Source organism: Populus trichocarpa, chromosome 4 (assembly GCF_000002775.5).
Source record: "Populus trichocarpa isolate Nisqually-1 chromosome 4, P.trichocarpa_v4.1, whole genome shotgun sequence".
NCBI classification, from domain to species: domain Eukaryota; kingdom Viridiplantae; phylum Streptophyta; class Magnoliopsida; order Malpighiales; family Salicaceae; genus Populus; species Populus trichocarpa.
Window position 1 is genome coordinate 9,114,575 of NC_037288.2, and position 23,180 is coordinate 9,137,754.

General features: G+C 31.1%; 1 protein-coding gene across 1 annotated transcript; it reads right to left on the bottom strand.

Moving 5' to 3' along the window:
• Window positions 1–6,682: 6,682 nt before the first annotated feature.
• LOC7494549 (protein decapping 5) lies at window positions 6,683–12,779 on the bottom strand. The gene is made up of 8 exons (XM_002305920.4): window positions 12,428–12,779; window positions 11,076–11,176; window positions 9,993–10,064; window positions 8,659–9,543; window positions 8,423–8,491; window positions 7,794–7,961; window positions 7,530–7,640; window positions 6,683–7,257 (listed from the first exon to the last, which is right to left on the bottom strand). Exons 1-8 carry the CDS (start codon window positions 12,618–12,620, stop codon window positions 7,117–7,119), a joined length of 1,740 nt encoding a protein of 579 aa, XP_002305956.4. The 5' UTR covers window positions 12,621–12,779; the 3' UTR covers window positions 6,683–7,116.
• Window positions 12,780–23,180: the final 10,401 nt, after the last annotated feature.

The window sequence follows — 23,180 nt, forward strand, 5'->3', positions numbered from 1 at the left end:
CCAGATTAAGAAGGAAATGAAGAGATTTTAAGCTTAAGATAATATAAATTTTGCTTTTTTAATAAAATCTGTAAAAAACTTGGATTCTCTATGGGAAAAAATAATAATATGTGGTAGGAATCAATAATTATGGAAAATGAGAAAATAAAAACGTTTAAATCAAGACTTTTATTAAAAAAATACAAATTATAAAAAATCTTATTCAATTGATTTTTAGTTTATTTTATATATCATCCCCAAAGCTGTTTGGTCTAACTTTGCCATCAGACTCAATTCTATTGGGTCTGGTTTCGCCGCCAGACCCAAATGTTGCCGGAATCAATAATTATGGAAAATGAGAAAATAAGTACTTTTAAATCAAAACTTTCATTAAAGACTAATAATAAAAAATCTTATTCCATTAATTTTTAGTTTATTTTATATATCAGACCCAAAACTATTGGGTTTGCTCCACAACTAAACCCAATAATATTGGGTCTAGCTCAGCAGCCAGACCTAATTTCCTTGCCCATCAAACCCAAGAATATTGGGTATGTCTCCGCAGCCAAACTTAAAGCCAACTAAGCCAAACCCAGTAGCATTTGAGTTTGGCTTCGCAAGCCGTAGTTCTTAGAAACCAAGCTATCGAGTAGTTAACAGTTACATTAAGCACTCCATTATCGGGTATATTAACCTTAGGGTAGGTATTAAAGTGCATCAATGATGGAATTGTGGTCAAATTAGCATAGTATGTATTGATGATTTTTCCATAAGTGTCTCTAGTTCTGACGTTGTAGGTGAAGAAGTGGCCGAGGTATTCATCGTTAATACAGTCGTTGGGGAAAGGGATGTTGATCATGATGAAAGATTGAAGGTTGTCTTTGCTTGATACTTGAGAATTGTAGAGGAGGATGGTGTCAAATTATGTTGATTTTAAGATGTTTGATTGCATAACTTCGACGATGAATGAAATGTTAGCTCCTTGCCAAACATAGTAGGATGCTAGAGCCAAATCGCATCCTTTGCTGTATTTTGATTCAATTGAGTAGCAGAGTAACAGTAGAAGAAGAAACTCAAAACTTAATTTGGGATTCATTGATTTGAGAACTTCCTGTTCAGAGTAGGAGCAAGATGAACTGGAGAAACTGAATTCTGATTTGTTGACCGTTGACTTGGTTTTTTTATAAAAAAAAGTGGAGAGGGGTTAGTTGTCGATGATAATGATGATTAGTTAGTTAAGCAATTAATTAATGGGTTCTTAAAAGGAGTTATTTAGTACATGATAGGAACACCAATATATAAGACTCATTATGTACGAAAGATTCACATTATATACTAAATAGCATCCAAAGAAGAAGACCCATTATTAGACCATTCCATTATGGACTACTTAATGGGAACATCAAATTAATTTTGAAATTGTAAAGTGGTTATATGGTGATCAAATTATTATTTTTTTATCACACAATGTCCTAGAGATCATGTATTAATTGATTATATTATCCACTTATCAACATTCAAAGAATATAGCCTAATGTTAGACCATGTCATCATGGGTTGATTAGTAATTAATAGTAACAATTAATTCAAGGATCATATATTATTTTATCCTATTATCCGGTAATGAATATTCAAAAGATAGGGTTTAATATTAAATTACCATCTTGGATCAATTAACAATTAATATAAATAATTAATATAAGCACCATTTTTACTTTATATATTTATTATTAATCTTGTTATTCATTAATCACCATCCAGAAAACGAGGCATAATGGTAGACTATATCTTCTTAAGTTGATTAACAATTATTATTCTAGCATTGTTTTTATTATTATTCCTTATAAATTTTTTTTAAAAAAATTATTCATAATATGCTCATCACAATATTTCTCATAATAATCCAATATTCAAATACAACATATGATTATACTTAACCATCTCATCTTATCCACTTAACCAACCAATAAATCCAAAACTACCTCACACACTTTGCTTGGTTCAAATCTCAAAAAGCACATAATAAAAAATTAATTAACTAACAATTATCAAATCAACAATATTTCAGAAATGGAAACACATTATCCAATATCAAGTATATACTCAAGATCACACATTAGGCATTGTTAAATATTTGTAGATCTAACAATCCAACTTGTAAATTTATAAATTTAAAAATTTCAAAAATCAAATTTTTAGTGTTCTTCCATGTATTCTAATTTTCCATATATACATGAAGAACTATATTTAATGAACTTAGTCAAGATCTCAAGCTTAGAATTAAAACCTTTTAACATCATTTATCAATTCAATAACTCATAATCCAAACAAAAACTAACAACATTACTCTTTTAATAACATCTCTCATCATTATCTTGAAAACAAAATCATATAACAACATTTAAACAATACTAACTATTTCCAAACTTCAACAAATCAAGTTGTTCTTTAAAAATCAATTACCATCACATCCATTATATCATGCATGTTTCTCAATAACAATAATAAAAAAAACATCATAAAAACATCTAAATCAAGAAATTCCATCTAAATCATAAACTAAGACTCTCACTAATATCATAAATACTCAATTTAATCAATTCAAATCAATCTAACACCATGAATCATACACACATATCACATCTCAAACAATTATATCAACCAAAGAAAGTATCATCCATGAACTTAAACAAAATGTTCAATTAAAATTATCCAAAAAAACTAAGGGTCCTTAGTAATTCACTCTGGAGCAAGACACATTGTATTGTGGATTGCTATAGTATAATGATGTTTTTGTCCTCCACAATGAGAGCCAAATAAGTGCAAATTAAGGGGAAAATTGATCATTTCACAGGGTTCAATTAGCATTAACAAATTGAATGGGGGTAAATTAATCTTTTCCTTTTTTTAGAACAGTAAAAAGATTTAATTATCATTAAAAAGAAAAAACAAATGTTAGGCTTGCATAAAAGGGCTTTTTGGTCTTTTTAATATTTTTCAAAGTACTAAATAATTGATTACCCTTAAAAGAAAAATTATTATGCTTTCACATTGTCTTTTCATTTGTTAGCAGTAAAATGATGAATTTATCCTTTAAATTAAAAAAACTAAGGTTGTTGTCTTAAAGGCATTTTCGTCTTTTTAGTATGTTTTTTCTGTTATTATTAGTTTCAGTTAGGGGCAATTTGATAATTTGACAAATAATAATAATAATATTAAAAAAAGTGGCTAACGCAGAGGGGCTTTGTTGTCTTCTTAATTTTTTTAAACAGTAAATTGACGGATTTATCCTTCAAATTAAAAAACTAAGTCTATTGTCTTAAGGGCATTTTATTCTTTTTAGTATGCTTTTTGTGTTATTATCAGTTTCAATTAGGGATAATTTGGTAACTTAAAAAATATCAATATTACTAAAAAAAAGTGGCTTATGCATGTTTTGCACGCATTTGTTTGTGGACGCCTTCAACGCCCTTCAAAAGATGCGTGCAATGACATTGAACATCCAAAAATGGCCAATCATTGTGTCGTTCATGCGTCTAGTGATGACAGAACTGATGGGGTTGCTCGTCTATTGAAAAATACGGTGATTAGGTAATGGTGAACTATTTTTCTCCTCTCTCTTTTGTCTCTCTCTTGACCTTGAGCTTCCCTTCTAACACTCAATTGCATTCTCCATATTGTATTTATTTTAATTTTGTCCCTCAATAATTTGATTGCAATTTGGGTTGATTTTGAAGTTTATTGTTTTTATAATTTCATCTCTAATCATTTTATTTCATTCTTTTCTCTAATTTGGTCCTTGTTCTTTTGATTACTTATTTTTATCCATTTTCTTGATTTTTTTTCAATTTTATCCCTCAACATTTTATTCAATTTAATTTTTGTATCTAATTTTGGTTCTGATTCTTTTGATTCTTGTTTTTTATTCTTTTCTTATTTTTTTAATATAGTCCCTAATTCTTTTTTTTTTCATTTAGTTTTTCTACTAGATTTGATCCTCAATGTTTTGATTACTATTTATTTTATTTTTTTATTTTTTATGATTGAGAAAAAAAAATTTGTATCAGCCTTTTAGGAAGTAGTTCTGATCTCATGATCAGGGTCACTATTTTCAAATATTAGTTTGGTTTAAGTTTGGTCTTCTTTCTGTCCTCTTTTACAAATTAATATTTTTGTTTTCAATTTCATAATTCGATATTGGTTTATTAGTCTTGAGCTTCATGATTTGTTCTATTTTTTTGTGGTGTTATCTTGATTTCATATATCGAGTAACGGATTAGTTGAGTTAACCCAGGTTGACTATAATTGTTTTCTCAATATTTTTTTTATGAAATTGATTTTTTTTTTCACTTTCATCCTTTGGCAATAAGTTATTGGTCCTTGAGTTTTGTGATTTTTTTGTTTTGTTTTTTATGGGGTTATCCCAGATGCGAGGTAATCAAGATATTTCGTGTTGACTCGAGTTTTTTTGTTCAATATTTTTTTAATGATTTAACGTCGGTTTTTTTTTCTATGTTTTTTTTTAAATTAAATCTTTTTATCCCAATTTCATATCTTGCATGACAGGTTTGTCGAGTTAACTCGGGTTTTTTTCTTTGATGTTTCGTTTTTAAAAAAACTGATATTTTTTTTCAATTCTATTGTTTGACATTAGGTTATTAGGCCTTGAGCTTTGCGAGTTCTTCCCGAGTTGACTCGGATTATCATCATCTGAACATCCTTTTTTATGTTAGGAAAAACTTGACCTAGCCCACGACGTAGTACAAACCACCTATCTAGTACAAATTAAACATTAAAAATAGGGCTAACATGTTAGGGTTTAGGATCTTAAAAATCAGCCTTCAATGTAGGAGTTGAAGGTCGTCGGAGCTGCTAGAGTTGGTGGGGCAGCAAGGAGGTGCGTGACAATGATGTGCGACTGTGTGAACCAGAGCTTATGGCGTGTTTTTCAACACATCGGTGAGATTTGGAGGTGCATGACAACCTTTATAAGACGTACCTAATCTTCATTTTCCTCTTAGTGTCGACAATGTATCTCATAATTGTTAGAGGTAATAGATTGGGCGATTGAGAGTTTTGGCATTTCTCCCTCTTCTTGTAATTTCTTCTCTTTTTTTGTGATTTTCTCCTTCCTTCCTTTGTCTAGCTTGAAGGGTAGGCTTCCATGGTATGTTATTGTTGAGATCTTGAGTGATTATTGAGGTTTTGTGAGAGATTTGAGTGAGAAAAAGCTTAGTTTATATGTGTGTGTCAAATGGAATAGAAAGATAGCTTGGTGAGAGAGATCACCATCTTCTTTTTGGTGTTATTGAGTGGTGCGTGTTTTCAGTTTTTCTTCTTGTTTTTTTTTTTGGGGAGAGAGTGTTTATGATTTTTTTAGGTTAATTCTCAAACATTATGTATGGGTTTTTCTGTGTGGCTCCCCCTTTACGAGTAAAGATGAGTTTATTTATACTAATCAAAATATTCCTTGCACACTTGGGTTCTAATCTCTTCCACACCCTTTCATAGTTTTCTTGTATTTTCCAAAACCTTCTAGTATCTTCTAAAATTTCCCTTCTCTTTTTTAAATAGAATGTGCTCCCTCGTTCCCTCTCTTTTTCTTTTGAAATTCATTTTTTAAAACCAATCCTTATTATTAGTACATTTGACCTACTAAAAGAATTTCTTGTTGTTTGATTAAATTTTTATTTTATTTTTTGAAAGAATTGTAAATACAAAAACAACATGTGAAGTGATAAAAATTATGAAATGACCACAAATTGACCAAACCATGTTGAAAATGTATTTTGTTTTTTATTTTTTTCAGAAATATAGAGGTAAAAAACAAGTTATGACAAAGAAAATAATAAAGTGTATAGGCCGACCATCTTGACCCAATAGAGTATGACCTATTTTTTAAAAGGGAATTTTGTCCAATCACCTTCTATTTTTTAATTAATTTTTTTGTTTTATTTTAATTCATTCAAATAAAAATATTAAAATTATATTTACAAATTTATATCTATCATTTACTTTTTTGGTGAGAAAATTAACTTTCCACTTTAATCTTTAATTAGTATTCATAATTTTTTTTATTTATCAGTTAATATATTTTTAAATGTATTGTGTTAGTATATGTTACAATAATAATAAAAATAAAGATAAAGATAATAGTATTCGAGCGTTTGAGTATTTGGAAAAATAATATGTATCTAAGAGTTTGATATAATATGAATAAATCCAAGTTTATATCATGTATGCTTGATTTATCCCCAAATTCTTCTGTCTCCTCCCAATTGGATACTTCATTACAGCTCCGATGGGATTGGTATTCTTACATGTGCCACTGCTATTCTTGCTATTGACTTGCTTCATTTTGGTTCTTAACTGGTTTTTTACTTGGTTCAAACCTGAGAATAAAAGGCTTGAAGCTTCACTTGTATTTGATACCCGGATTCTCATGAGCATTTGCGTCTTCAAAAAGGGATGTCCTTCAAATTCACGAAATATATGCCCTTCATATTATCATAAAGCAATGCCTCTGCATGTGCTGCCCAAGTCTAATAAAGTGGCGCAACCAAAAGAAGTTTATGAAGTGGTGCTGTTAGCATGCAAATCAATGAACAGAGGAAGCAGAGGAATTTCACTAATCGGATGTTACCTCGAAAGAACATGGAGGATTTGCTTTCCTTCCATTATAATATCAAGTGCAATCATGGGAAACATGAAAGTAAATTTTCTACCATTTCTGACACAGTTGCTGACATGCTCTTGCATGCTACAGTGAAGAAAAACAAGAGGAATAAAGAGAACTGCTAGGTCTTGAATTTTACTTCGGCGCAATACATAAAATGCGGGGAAAGCCCCGCAAGTAAATTTAGTCATAAATTTTGACTTGCAACTCACTGAAAATCCCTTCTCTGTTTTGGGTTCTTTTGTTTATTCCCAGAACAATTCCCAAGTGAGCGACTATAGAAACAGGTACACAACCATTTATAGATATCTCCAAATCGGCAGGGCATTACCATTTGGTGACAGGTTAATATTGCATTGCAAAGTCCAAGCACCAAACCGACTAGTACACTATAAACTCAGTGTCGGTTATAGTGAGACTTTGACAGGAACTAAATATTACACTGTAAACTCGAGTGATAATTAGAAGGAACCGTGTGACATGCCATAACCTCGACCAGCATAACCATAGCCTCTTCCATAATAACCACCACGTGATCGACCACCTCGGCCAGGTCCCCAACCTCCTCGACCACCCCAATGGTGGGAGAAATTAACAAATGTCTGCAAATTTAAATAAAGAGAAATTAAGCCCATCAATATTGAAACAAAAATTAATATGGTAACAAAGAGTCATGGCAATAATTGAAAACAAAAATTTATCATTTCAGCAGTTCAGAGTGTTTTTGAAACTTTTACTGTTCTAAAATAAAACAGAACTCTTAAGACAATCCCCACATAATTTAGTAGCGGCAAAAACATTGACAAATTTTATCAGGTTAGATTCTAAATTAGAAAAAGCAAAGTGATGAGGGTTATAGGGGAACAACACATACGTCAGTATCTCTTCTCGACTGCTGGGAAAATCTAGCTCTCCCATTACGTGATCCACCATCAAGAGCATCACATGATATGGAATCAAAAAAGTCATCCTTCACATAAACAGGCTGCAGAATGCGAAACACAGGGTAAGCAAAAGTACAAACACAGAGTAAGCAAAAGTACAAAGGGTTTGAAACAGCAAATCCTTTCAAAAAGTTTTTTTTTTTTTTTTTTGTGTGTGTGTGTGAGAGAGAGAGAGAGAGAGAGAGAGAGTATACCTTGGTCTCAAGTTTCGATGATCCAACATCATCTTCATCTAGCAAATCATCCCTGTCTTGAGCTTTGTGACTCTTACCAAGGTGACCCCATACTTCGTCCTTATTGAATTTCTCATTCATTGCTGTAAAATCAAAATCCTCCTCGAATCTGGTAGCAGAACGTGAAATCTGCAATCCCAAAGGTTGGCTTGTTAAAACTTAAAGTCCACAAAGAATATTGGCTACAGCTACTTTGGTTTAGAAAAGCAAAACAGACAAATTACTTTTCTAGAGTCAGCAATGAACTAACAGTGCTTAAGGAATGGAGAAATTAAGCACAAAAACTAAGACCACCTCTGTATCTGGAACTAGTAATTGCTTGTTAAAAAAGCAATAACAATAACAACTAATAATAATGAATAACAAAGGAAAGGGAGAGAGAAATTAGAGCATGTGAGACTAAAGTAGGATGTTTTCAGAAACTTCCCATTTGATATTCTTTAGAAGGAACAGCTCATCTGATAAGGTTCTTATTTTACATGGCCATGTTACACAGCATCAAAGTCAAATTGCCAAATCATGACGACATAAAAAAAGAGATAACAAGGTTAAATCTGCCAATATGGAAATGCAAGGAAGACAGCACATACCTCATTTTCTCTCCCCCTTCCACGTCCTCCTCTACTAGTATGATAAGTGTACATAGGCGCTCCATATACCTTCAAGGAGAAAAGAAACAGATGAGGTAGATTACAGTTCAATAATGTGAGTACCTTGTAGAAAAGCATTTATCACCAAACTAGGAACCAGGGAACATCAATTTAAAGAGGCCAACTTCAAATTTTCTCAAGTCAAGAATAATGGAGCTCTCAGAAAATTTGCATACCTTATGTTCAGGTTGTGAAGGTAGAGGTAATATGGGTTTCTGCACTTCTGCTGCAGCTGTTGTTGGTGGCAATGCTGACAATTCTGGTGATGATACCTGCACCACCTCGACATCCTTTTGAGCTATCTGTGAAGACTGCAGTGAGGGAACAATGGGAGGGCCAGGCTGCGAAAGTTGGCCCGGTGTCACCAGAGGTGTTTTTCCCTCGTTCAAAACTGAACTTGATGTCCTCATGATGGAGGATGGAGGTTCAGACATTCTTTTAAAAGGCATTATTGGATCTGGGACTGTCTTGGGCAGGTAAGAACCTGGTGATGCAATAGCAATTTTATCTACAGCAATAGTCAATGGGGATGCCAATGGCAAGTTACTAGGAAGTGTTTGAGTAGAAACCCTATCAGGAGTTAAATTTGTAGAGTCTGAAACCATTGCAGAAGACCGTGAAGAAGGAATTGTAGAAGTCTGCAAATTTAAGGTGCTTGTACTAAATGGTGGCAACAGAGGGGGGCTTTCTGACAATGGAGAAGCTGAAGTGTTGGATGCATTCATGGCAGGATACTGCACAGATTGCATCATGGAAGGTGGCATTGACAAGCCAGGTGGGGGTCGAAGCAAAGCTTGCTGTGGGGCCTGAACTCCATTTGAGGGCCCATAGTATCCCTGCCAATACATTGGCATGGCAAGCCCACTACCATTTGTGGTTGGAAGGAGATGTGATGGACCCCATGATTCTAAACTCGCATCAGGCTGATATTGGGGAAGACTGCCTTGAAATGTTGGCCTGGGAAGACCATTGGATGAAGCATGGGAACTTGGATCTGTTAGAGATCCATTACCAGAAGAAGGCAAATTCATGGATGCAGTTGCTGCTTGAGGATACTGAGACTGCACAAGGGAATTTAAATAAACAATAATGTGCTTAAGTAAAGCAAGACATTCTTTTCATCAGTCCATGTCAAGCCTGGATACAATAAGCACTATTCAGATTTTGTACAAGTTATACCAAGTAACTAATGAAACTGACTTCTGGAATCACATGTCCATATATGCAAACAAAATTACTTAGATTAGCAATTTTCCTTTCTTAAGTTTATCATGTGAGTTACGAGGTGGGGGCAACCCTTGCTAGACAGAGTTTTCTCTGCAGTTCGACCTCTGGACCTCTCTCATTGAAAAGGGGGAGAGGCAGTACTACTTGTACTGGAGGTCCCATGGTAAATTTGCTCCAAGACCATAATAATATCCAAATCTGCCATAATTTTATCACCTCAAAATCAATAATATCTAACCGATCCATGGACAGACATGCATGAGACCAATGTCATTTTCTTCACCTGGATGATTGCAGGATCATTGTGCACGGGTGTTGCAGTCTGAACAGGTGGAGAAGACTTGACCTGCAAATCCTGTGACCAAATGCACCAAAGAAGAAAAAAGAAATGTAAAGCTATTCCATAGCAACTTAAATATGGAGTACCAAATGCCACCTTAACAAAATGTTTGGTCCATAACAGTGTAATCAATGAGGGTCTATTGTAACTCCTTAAATATTCAATATGATCCTCCAAAACTCAACGAATGATGGATGCCTTTATGTTTATGCATGCTGGTATACGGCAAAGCTTTAATAATAACCAGCTGAAACTGATACCAAGCATGACATGTCCTCAGCAACATTGTCAAAAATTGCAGGGGCACTTAATTTATAATATTATACACCAAACTTTTTTGCCAGCAGAGAGGCAGGTGCTTCACATGCAAATAATTCCCTGTCCAGGTCAGGCCAGCATGGTTGATGAATTCATTCCCCAATTCAAGCCTAGCACATATTGACCAGACTTAACCCAGAACTTAATGAGAGGTGTAAATTAAAGAGAAAACACAGAAAAAAAATACAAAACCTTACAACTACCAGCAGCTAGCAACGTTTTGCTTGTCCAATGAGTAGGTAGCAGAGTGTCAAAAAACCATCCATGACAAACAAACCTTGTCTGTCTGTGGCTAAAAAGCTCAAACTTGTACTTCTCATGGCAGACCATCTATACAATGCTAAAGTGTGTAGTTGATTAATGGTCAATCTGCTGAACATGGTGCAGGAATGACCAGAAACAACAACTTTGAACTTACATACCGTACAACAAAAATGCAAGAAATGTGAGATATTTTCCATGCAAGTGGTGACTTAAGAGCTTGTATTGACCAAAACTAAGAGTGTCAATGTGTGAAACCATGCATGTTTTCTAGTTCAAATAAATACAGATAGTTTATCCAAGGAGAAATGAAGCATAAGAAGTGATAGTAAGAATAATCATTATACACATTATGCATGTCCCCAGAAAAATCCTCTTAACATGTTGTCCAGACTTTGAATTTTCATATGCATAGCAAATGATTCTCATTGCAGACAATCAGTATACCTTGATATCAGTTCCTCGGAAGAGAATGAACTCATAAATTTTATCGCTTGGTGGAACTTGCAGGCCATCCTTTTTCCGCCCTTCCGTTCCAAACGATCTTACTGCAAATTTAAGCAATGTGATTTAGAGCCAACAGACATGCTCTACATCTTTAAACAGTATCCAAAAGAACGAGAAGGAATAAAATACAGAATGTGAAGGCAGAACTTGGCCATAGATTTACTTCTAATATCTTTTGAGGCTGACAATTTCATTATCATCAGAAATACGAGAAAGTCAAAGTGGCTGAAAAACATATTATTTTGCATAGGTTCCAGAAAAATGTGGTTGCTGCTACAGTAATTTACATTAGGATTAGCACGAAACATAGAAGATTGTGACCCAAACTTACCACATTATGGTTCCAGTATAAGTATAATACTAAATGTCTATTAAAAAATGTATAATATTGTGAAAATGATATAAGGTATTTCAGCAGGCGCACAAAAAACAAGAAGCTATTGTTATGCTCAAGAAAAACATTCCAGCCATGGAAATATCACAGGTTTCATATGAAAATGGTCTGATATCTGCATGTTCTGAACTTCCATTTAAGTCATAACTTCCATTTTTGTACAAGTAAAATACAATCCTGTGGTCCAGTTTTCTTCTATTTCCAAACTTCCATTTATGCCATATGCAACTTCGAGGACATTCTATGGAACAGTTAATGTTGCAATAGTTTATCAACGCTATCATATGACTTACATAACCAACAGATTCTTCCAATTAAAACAAAACACTACTGAACATTGCACAAAATAGAGTGCTATCCCCTACTTTTCATTCCTTTTTTTTTTCTTTTCAAAATGGCATCCTTTCTCTCAATGATGAATAACATCACCTTGAATCATAAACAAAAATATCTAATTCCAAGAGTGCCATGAAGCAGATTTTGCAACCATGTCTGCCTTAATTTAATCCTCTTAAATAACACAACCTCTATTCTTCAAATATAAGCCCATATCAAATGTGTCAATGCTGATATCTTTTACCACCTTCCACCAGGCATAGAACTTTGAACTGGGCTCACAAAATTTTCTTTACCAATAGAAATTCTCCCAGGTACAAATGAACCTTCCAGTGTTAAATACAATTTGCATTTCAACATCTACATTCATACATACATGACTTGTACCAAAAAGAAAAGAACTCTAAAGCTCCAACCCACATCACAAAATCACAATGACACAAAACCCATTTGAGATTGAAAGAATCTCTGTCTTAACAACCAGAAAAAGCAAAAATCCAGAAAGCAAAACCCAACACAAATGTATAAAGAAAAACCCAAAAAAAAGGATCAAAATATTTACCATTTCTTAAGCCGATGGTGGATTCTTGAGTGTTGATGTTGAAAAGAACGCCTTCATAACGAATCTCAGACTTTGAAGTCAAGCTAATCAAGCTACCTACATAGGAATCTGCTGATGACCCACCACTACCACCACTACCTGTAGAAGAAGAAGAAGAAGAAGATCTGGCTGCCTCTGCTGTTGCAGCTGCCATGACTTGAAAACAATATCAAATAAAGATTGATGCTTTCTTGTTTCTTTGCCAAACTAGAAATGGAAGAAAGAAAGAGAATGCAGATAGATGCAAAGGGTGTGTCTTTCTTTCTTTCTTTCTTTGTCTTTTGGCTTTAATAAAGGGGGCAAGGCTTCTTGTTTACGTTGTTTGTTGGTCTACTTATGTCCCTCTTTAATGAAAATTGCTGTGTCCGTAACTGTTCCAATTCCATTTACTTTAATAATTGAAAAACAAATATGTAGTGCTGTATCTATATTTAAGTTTTAGGATATTGCTTTGTTGTGGTTTAGATTAATTTATTTTTCAAAGTAAAAAAATCCAAATATTATTAACATGTTTTATAATAAAAAAATAACTATAAACTTAAAATGTGATGTATAAACATATTTTTTTTAAAAATATATTGATATAGTGATATATTGAATAATATTTATTTTTAAATATTGAGATGATGATATATTGGATTGATCTAGATTAATATGTCAAATATTTAATCATAATCATGAAATTATGATAACTTTATAAAAAACCAGATCAAAATAAATTATGAATTTTAATTTTTAATCAATTTAATGTTGAATGATAAAATTAAAAAAGAATGATAAAATTAAAAAAGAATATTAAATTAAAAAAAAAACTTATCTAAGTCAAACTATCAAACCAATAAAACGGGTCATGGAATCAGGATAACTCTATGAAAAACAAAAAAAATAAAATATAAAGCTTAATTTTCAATCAATCTAATGTTGAAGGATTAAATAAAAATAAATAAATAAATGATAAAACAAGTTAACCCAAGCTAATATGTTAAACTCGCAACCTGGATCATAAGACCGAGATAACTTCATAAAAAATAAATAAATAAATCACAAAGTTTTATTTATAACAGATCCAATGTTGAAGGTTAAAATCGATAAAAAAAAATAAATAAATCCATGAAACCGGGATAACTCAATAGAAAGCAAATTAAAAAAAATCACGAAGCTCAATTTCCAAACAATCTAATATTAAAAAATAAAATTGAAAAAAAGAACTAACTAAATAAATAAAAGTAGATTGAGTTGTTGGAGTGTGAAATTGAAAAAAAAAATCAATTAAAAAGAACAAAAAGAAATTAACAGAGTCAACCCAGCTAAACTTGTCAAGCTCGCAACTCGGATCATTAGATCGCGATAACCCTAAAAATAAAAAAAAATAAAAAATACTCTATTAAAAAATTACAAAAAATAAACAGAGTCAATGCAGGTCATGAGATTAGGATAATTTCATAGAAAAAAAAATAAAAACATCACGAAGCATAATTTCAAGCCATTCCAATGTTGAAAAATAAAATAAGAAAATCAATTAGAAAAGTTGGTCCAAAAAATAGGCCGAGTTACCTTGTTAAACTCGTGGTCTGGATCATGAGAATAGAATAAATTTATAGAAAGCGATAAAAAATATGAAATCCTCCTTCCAATAGATTTAAAATTGAAGGTTAAAATCGAGAAAAAATAAATAAATCTATAGAATCGATATACAACCTAACAGAAAGAAAATAGAAAAAATTATAACGACAATTCTCAAAACAACTTAATATTAAAGAATGAATTTGAAAAAAAAAACTAGAAAAAAGGAAGAAGATTGGTTTGATAAACCTTAAAATTAAAAAAAAATAACAAAAAAAAACATCATTCAAATTAATAATGTTTTGCATAGTTATCAAACCCAGCCTGGCGAGTCAACCCCGGACCCTGGTGACCTGAGGCCTTAGTCGGGTCTGTTTCATTCAAAACTTGGGCCTGCAATTGGCTCGGGAAAAACCATTCAACCCACCAGGTCAACCTAGAACCCGGGTGACCCTGTAAAATCCGGTAGAGACCCTTTTTTTTAATTTGTTTTTTCTCCTAGCCAGAAACCCTTTTTTATATATATTTTTCAGTTGGTTATTAATTCATTTCAAAGTTCACAATATAAATACCAGAAGAATATTTTATTTTTTCAATGGGGGATTTGAAACCCTTTAGTACGTATACTCTATGTTAAAAAAAAGTTATATTTTTTCAATGTGTGATAAAAAATCTTTTTGGTTTAAATACGTCAACTTAAAAGAATAAAATAATATATTTGCAATGTGGAATAAAAAAATCTTTTTAAAATAATCTCTTAAACTCCATTATTTTCAACATGTATAGTCTATATCCAAATGGATTGTTTCTTAATTTTTTTCGTATGAAATATTAAAATCTCAAATATTTTTTTTAATTTTTTCAAGTTGACCCGGGTCAACTCATGTAATGCGGAACCCGGTCTTTTGGACGAGTCAACCCCTATGCCAAGTTTGGTAACTATGGTGTTTTGTGGGTGTAATTGCAATGATTTAACCATATCCTTTACTTTTTTTGTTTTTATTTATATTTATAATTTGGGATATTAATTTATTTTGATATAAATAATAACTTTATCAATAATGGAAGATTTTACCATGTTGGATGGGGGTTTTAAATATGTTATTTTAAAAAATTTTAGAAAGATAAAAAAGAATAAATTTGAAAATCTAAAACTTTTTAAGATGATGAAAAATACAAATATCAACACATTTTTAAATCAATTTAATTTGTTTAGAAAATAAAAGTTTTTTTTATAGAAAAATGTAATTTCATTAATATTAGTGATAGTACATTATTATTATAATTCTTAGACGACTAAAATAAAAATAATAAATATGAAAATCGAATCTATTAAATGAAAATAGATCCAACAAATAAAACATTAACTATCAACTTTTCAATGAGTTTCAATTCAAGGAATTCATTGTCGCCATTGTTGGCAGTAGAATCAAGATTGCGAGATGATATCGAAGCCTCTCTCCAACAAGTTTCATTACTTGAAATTCAAACATAAATGTTAATTTATTTTCCTATCCATTAGAATCTTTGAACAAATCAAAAAAAAAAAAAAACTCAACAAACCAAGGGGAAAAAAAGAAGAAGAAATCAAACAAAACCATGAATCTGAAATTATACATATCGAAATTTATAATTATTTGAACCCCTGAAGATATCAAATCTAGTAATTAGATAAAAAAAATTTAAAAATGAATAGAAATTAAAAAAAAATGAAGAAAAACAAGGGTTATTATCAATGTAATTTTCACTATTGGCTGTCCAAATAAATCTCTTTTCATGGATAGGTTGTTTAAAGGAGGGAGGGAGAGAATAAATATTGTTTGAATTTTTGTTTTTTTTTTCAGAAGAGGGAGAATTAAAACCAATTAACTCTTACTACAGTTTATGTGCTACTAACAATGATGTCTGTCATAACCTGGTTTTAACACCCCTTTAAGCATATGTTCAAATTAAAATCAGAAAAAATGTTTTAAGATTAGGGAGTTAAATAAAAGGGATCAAAATAAAGTTTATATCCATTTTTGAAATAATTAGGGGAGATAAAAGAAATTTGAAATTTAAAGAAAAAAAAGAATTTTAAAAATTAAAGAGAAAAGGATGGGGTCAAAAGATAAAAGGAAAAATAAATTCAAAGATTTAAAAATTTAATAAAGAGAAGAAGAGAAAAGAAAGGGATTGTAAATTTGAAATTTAAAGACTTGAAAAATAAAGACTATAAATAAATGCAAACAGTCCAGAATCAAGGAGAAGAGATACGATTAAAAAAAAAAAAACAAAGAGTAGAGAAATACATTGAAAAACCAAATATTAAAAAAAATAAAGAAACACTATAGGCATTAGAAAACCCTAGAGAAAATCACTATAAAAAGTCTTTAGAGGGTATAACTTAACTAGTCAGATTCTAGGTTAGTTCCCTAAATATCACAAATTCAAGTGTCACCAACCTCGAAACCACTAGAAAGCTTATATAGTCATTAACTTTAGAGTTTCAGGAGATTAGTCGAGGTATGCGTAAACTAATTCAGATATTCACGATTAATCAAAAAAAATCCACTACAAAAAGGAAAAAAAAAGCAGAAAAAGAGAGGGAGTCTTGTAAAAAAAAAGATAAAAAAGAAATAAAAAATGAAAACCTCTTTCCCTCACAAACCTAGCTGCCACTGTCAAATGTCAATACTTTATCTTAGCTCATTGGAATTCAGTAGCCGCAGCCACAGCCACAGACTACCGACCACCATCGCCATTACACCATCCCCAAGCCTTCTCTTACTGAAACAATAAACACCTGTTGAAAAACAGTCGCTACCCATCATTTCTCCATTTCCATAGTCATACATAACCACCAACTACTACACAGCTTCCATATCTCCTTATAAATCAACCACTAACGACACACTAACACCATCACATGATCCAATCACAACCCATATCACACCTTCACCAAACACTCCAGCCTTCAATCAAGATCCAATGGTGTCTTGATTTGTCCTCACGAAAATCAGACCCATATGTATGTTTTATCTTAAATGTTTAGGCAAGCAAAAATAAACATATGAATACCAGTTTAGAAAAAAAATTAGCACGTAAGCATTATATATATGTTTTACCATAAATGTTTCTACCTCGACATGAATTAGGACCTTCACAATTTAAAGGGAGAATTGAAAAAAGGAGTTATCACTAGTAATTAAAGAAAACTAACAATCCTAAATTATGTTATGTAGATATTTGGATAAGAGGTTAGTTATATATAAGAAAAGATAACCATCACTTTTACCGTGTTTTTTCAAATAAAATGCTATATTTTTTATGTGTTTTCTTCTAAATTCATTTTCATGCCATTAGTTATCCTAGTTATTTTTTCAAGCTTTGTTTTCTATCCCTAAAAATAAGAGACTCGTCATCTTGGCTATTCATGAAAAAAAATTCGATGTTTACCCCTAAAAATAAAAGACTCGTTGATTAGGCTATTCATGAAAATTTGACTCATCGACTTGTCTGTGTTTTCTTCTAAATTTTTATTATTGTTTGAAAAATAAATATTTACACACACATGCATATGAAAAAAGGAACACACCACATTTTTTATGAAATGATAATGATGCTATTACAATGAAATAAAAACAAATGCACAAATGAATGAAAAGTAGCCCATTTTTTAAAAATGAATCTTTACACATGCAAGTGTTTGTAAAAAATATGACAGAACAATTTTATGAAATAAATATAACACTATTGCATATCTTGTAAAAATAAAATAAAATAAAATAAAATAATACATAAGTGAAAAGTTGTTGATTTCCAACAACGAATTGTTTCACACATGCATACATAAAAGTGCAATGACATGGTTTATGAAATGAATCTAACACTATTGCAAAGCTAGTAAAAATAAAATAAAAGCCAAATAAAATAAAATAAAATGCATGAGTGAAAAGTTGCAGATTTTAAAAATGATTTTTTATATGTTTATACGTTCGTGAAAATGAGAACATGTAGTTTTATGAAATGAAATTAACATGATTATGAAGTCAATAGAAATAAAATTAGAAAAAGGCAAAGAGAATAATGTCATACATGCAAAACCCTAGTATAAGAAGAAAAGAGGGAAAAGAGGTTGTGGCTTACCTTAAAGGTGGTTTTAGAGACATGAAAAGCTTTCGTGGTGGTTGTCGGTGGTTTTTGGTGGCGAAGATTGTAGTGGTAGGGTAATGGAGAGGTTTTTGATGGCTTTCTCTCCTAACTTCGGGTTTCTCTTGTTTTTGTTTCTTTCTCTTTCTATTTTCTTCCTCACTCTATTCTCCTACCTACTAGCTCGAAACTACCATTTTTTAGCTCAAAACTCTTTTATTTCTTCTTCTCTCTCTCTCTTTGTATTTTCTCTCTAGCTCGTGTCCTTTTTTCTCTTACTTTTCTTGTCTATTTATAGGCAATGAGAAAGATCCTAGAACTTGTCTTGATGGAATCATCGTGGTCATTGGTTTCCTTGAGTTAGTCTCAATCATCCACCATACATGGTGGCTTTTTTGCACTAGTTTCATAGCGAACTCAGAGGGTTATAACGTAAATTTTTGTTTTATTGAATATAGAGTACATATGTAGAGGAGGAGAATGGTATGTTGTTTGTTATCTTTGGGAGAGAGAGAGAAAAAAGTATAAAAAATCGAGCCAAAAGACATGAAAATTAAAAGGGTGTAGGTTATATTATGCATAGGGAAGAAGAAGTATTGTTCATGCATGCCCAAAACAACATCATATTAGGCTTTTTTAAAAAAAAATTGTTAAGTGAAATAACGTCGTTTTGGTCAAAATATGCCATTTCATTTTAGTTTTTTTTTAAACAACATCATTTATTTTAAAATAAATGAAAATTTTTAGTTTTTCAAAGCAATTCACATTTTCTTGTTTCGTCGTTGGATTTTTAATTTATTTTTTTAGCCAATTTCAATATTTTCTCAAAATTTCTTTCAATTTAGTCTCTAATTTCACATTTTTACAGCCCTTTTATTTCTGTCTTTTCTAGTTTGGTCCCTGAACTTTTTTTTTTATAGTTGCACCCTTTTTCTTTCAATTTCCTCTCAATTTCACCCTAAATACATTTAAAATGGTCCCTTGATTATGGTGTCTTTTTTAATCCAATCATTGGCTTTTCAATTTTCAATTTCAAGCCAATTTCAAACTTTTTTCTCAATTACTTTTATTTTCTTTATTCAATACTTAACTTTTCATTTTTAGCTAATTTCAAAATTTTTCTTTCAATTTCTTCTAAATCTAACATTGATTGCATTACAAATAGCCTCTTGATTTTTATGCCTTTTTCAATTCAGTCATTGGTTTTTTAATTTTTAATTTTTAGACAATTTCAAACTTTTTCTCAATTGTTTTCATAATTTCATCCCTAATTGAAATTTTCTTCAATTCCTTTTCTTTTCCTTTTTTCTATAGTATTTTTTCTATTTTTCTTTCTTTTTCAATCACAATTTTATTTTGGAACATTGTTTGGGAAATTATGACTTGAAAACTTTTTTTGGATGATTTGTTTTTTGTTTTTTGAGGGGGTAAAAATCGGGTTATAACAATAAAAAAAATTATAAAGTAGTTTACCTTAAGTAAGATGCTTTAGAGTGATTTTATTTTTTCCTTTTACATAATCGGCTCCTTACCTCTTGTAAATAATGAAAACTATTTCAAAAGGTTTTTATCCCACATTGAAAAAATAAAATTTTTATATAGTGTTTATATAATGAACTTTGATATGAGATAGTAACCAACAAGAAAAGAATAGTGGGTTTGTACGCATAAGGTTTAGTCGACATGAGAAAAACCTTTGATTCCCCCCTCCCCACGCGTGAGGCAACATTTATACTTTTGAACTTTTTGTCTAATGAAACAACAATTTTTTAAACAGTTGAAATTAATTTTCTAACAGTCATAAAATCTTAACAACTCTTTTATTTAAAACTTTTTTAACAGTTCCAACTCTTTAATTCCCTAACAACTCTTTTATTTTTTTTAATTGTTGTAACAACTCTTTAATTTTCTAATTTATTTTCTGTCTAATTGTTACATGTTAGCAACCTATATATACCAAGCACTCTTACAGCCAAAGAGTGCTGGAAAAAAACCATAGTATTATTTTTCTGTGTTTGCTAGGCTTGATGGTATTTCCTTTTGATCTTGGTCTGGTTGTTTCTATAACCCTCATTTTAGAGGAAGAACTTGTTGAATCTTGGAGGATAGCCTTGTGTTGAAGAAATATCCTTAAGGACAATGTTTGTACACGCCTCAAGTTATATTTTGTTTATGTTATTTATTGTATTTTCTCACAACATGACCTACAACCTTTAAAGACTAGTTAGCGTTCATAGTTATCATATATATATAATTGTTTTTGTACTTTATTTCATGCAATTCTCTCTCATGTCTAGATTGGATATGGACTAGTGTATGTATACTCACTACACAAAACTTTTAATTTGCACATACATTGCTTTATGTTGTACTAGAAAACTATCGGTGTTTTGATTAGTCATTGACCCGAGAAACACTCGTGAAACTACCAAACTTTTATGAATAGTTTTCTCGGTCAAAATTGGTAAAGCGATAGTGCTTCATCCTGGTTAATACTTTTTCCACCATGTAGGCCTTGATTTATCCCATTATAGCTTGTTAACCGAGCAGCGAGGGACTCTTTTGAGGTGAATTTAGATAGCTAACTTACCCTTACATATAATGACTAAAACATTTCCTTAGGGTGCCTCTTTATATCATTGTATCTAATAATTTATTTTTAGGTTATTTCTATGAATATTAATATTTAGGCTAGGTATTTAAAGTTTCTTTATAGAAAGGGAGAAACAGATACAAAGATAATAAATCTAGTGTGCATATCTTGAATACTTTTATGTGGCTCCATTTTAAAAAGTTTGCATTCTCTAGCAAAACTTATCAACTTAGAGTCTTTAATTTAACTAGTTCCTTCATGTGTAACTTATAAGCTTTTTTGCATTTCTTAACCCTAGTGAACTCCATATGGTTAAGAGCATAAAAGAATGTATCATGGCCTTAGCATTGTAACTATGCCTTTTCTTACCATCACACTAACTTATAGGTGTTGGAATAACCTTACCATTAGAGTCAATCTTTGTGGTTCAAATATAATCATTCTCAACAATATCCCACAACTCAATACAATTGACTCTAGAAAAGTAGTATAATTATTACCTTTAAAATAGGGAGCCCTAGTCAAACATTGACCCTCTGATGTCGTGATATTTTTCTCCTAGGTGATTAAACCTCAAATAAGGAGTCCAAGCTTTGATAACAATTAAAAGACTTAAATAACCTAAAAGGGGAGTGAATTAGGACTTTATCTAAGTTTATAAAACTTTAAAAAATTGATCTCCAATTAAACTAAGATAGCCAAAATACCTAAGCAATATCAATGAGCATCAATTTAAAAAGATAATGATAGCGAGAGAAACACCAATTTTTATAATGGTTTGGATGATCACCTACTCCACTCATTGAACCTTCATTCAAGCATTCATTATCATATACAATCTTTTTAGAAGGTGAAAGGACCTTTACACAATTCTTTTCATAGGTCAAATATTGAAAACCTTTCCTAATCCTTTTTTCAGGTTCAAGATATAACCTAATTCTTTTTCGAACTCAAGATCAAACTTAATCATATTACGGGGTTATGATCACTTACTCAATCTTTTTATGGGCTTAAGATTAAACCCAATTCTTTTATTAGCTCAAGATCAGACCTGATCCTTTTACGAGCTTAAAATCAAACCTATCACCTAATCTTTTTACAAGCTAAAGATTATAAAACCTTACATACAATATTTTTCAAGGATCAAGATTGAAAACCTCTCAAATAATCTTTTTCAAGGATCAATATTGAAAACCTCTTTTTGGCTTACACCTAAAGGATAAACCCAAATGGTTCAAGTGTCACTTACACTTTTACAATTTGTTTATTTCTCGTAAAAGAATATTCACACTTTATATAAGAGAAGATTATGAAAATTAACCCCAAGTCCTTACAGAAATGTAATCTAACCCATAAATGTGAAATATTGATTTAATTTAATATGGAATTTAAAGCTTTAAGAGAATAGAGTGAGCAATAAAAGCTTTTAAAGTATCAAGTATGTAAGATTGTAAAAGAGTAGGAGTGTGAGAGAGATCTTACATGAAAATCAATTAGGTATTTATAGGAAAATCCTAACAACTAGCCATTACTCACAAACAAAAAATAAGAGAAAAAACTTGCTCTTCCAAATATTTTTCCCAAGTGTTAGAAATGGCTAGGAGGAGAAGTTTGAGAGAGAAAGAATTGTTGCAAGAATAACAAGAGTATTAAGCATACTTTTATCATAATTACAAGTTTTCTACTTTAGCTAATAACAAATAAAAGGTATAAAACTCATGTTATAAGATTTTTAGATAAGAAGTGGATATTAAAATACTTTATAGTGTAAGAGCACATAATAAATATAATTCTCGTCATTTAAGTGAAAATACCAAAATATATTGTCATAACTCAATCTTGGATCCCCTGGAAATTGTTTTATAAAAAAAAATACATTTTATTTTTTATTCAAAAAATTAAATAAAAAAACCCAAAAATATTTTTGGGACATAAGGAGATAAGCCCTCCAGCTGCAATTGACCAAAATAACTAGACTAAGATACTTTGACACGATGGGCTGAAGAAAGACTTAATAGAAAGAAAGTGGAGGTTGAAATCCAACTTGACTAAAATTAAAAGAATTAATTAAGTTTAAGGACTTAATTAAACTTTTAGTAGGTTTAATTAGCTTAATTAAAGATATAATTGAAGAGAAATTAAGTTTAAAAGTCAATTTGGCCAGAATCAAAAGAATTAATTAGGTTCAATGACCTAATTTAACTTTTAATAGGTTTTATGGATTCAATCAAGGACTGAATTGAAGATAAATCAAGTTTGAAAGCCTAATTTTGATCAATTTGCAAAGATTAAAAGATTAGGGGCACAATTAAACTTGAAAATGCTAAATTGATGCAATCAGGGTTTAATTGAAAGAAATTTAAAGATTGAAGGCTTATTGAGGGCTAAGTTGAAGAATTTCAAAACCAATAACCAAAGTAAATAAGG

Coding starts and splice junctions, on each gene's coding strand:
- LOC7494549 (XM_002305920.4), bottom strand. CDS start 12,620: ATGGCAGCTGCAACAGCAGAGGCAGCCAGATCTTCTTCTTCTTCTTCT. Junction 10,065..11,075: donor TCCGAGGAACTGATATCAAG/GTATACTGATTG, acceptor ATTTGGTCACAG/GATTTGCAGGTCAAGTCTTC. Junction 9,544..9,992: donor ATGATCCTGCAATCATCCAG/GTGAAGAAAATG, acceptor TCCCTTGTGCAG/TCTCAGTATCCTCAAGCAGC.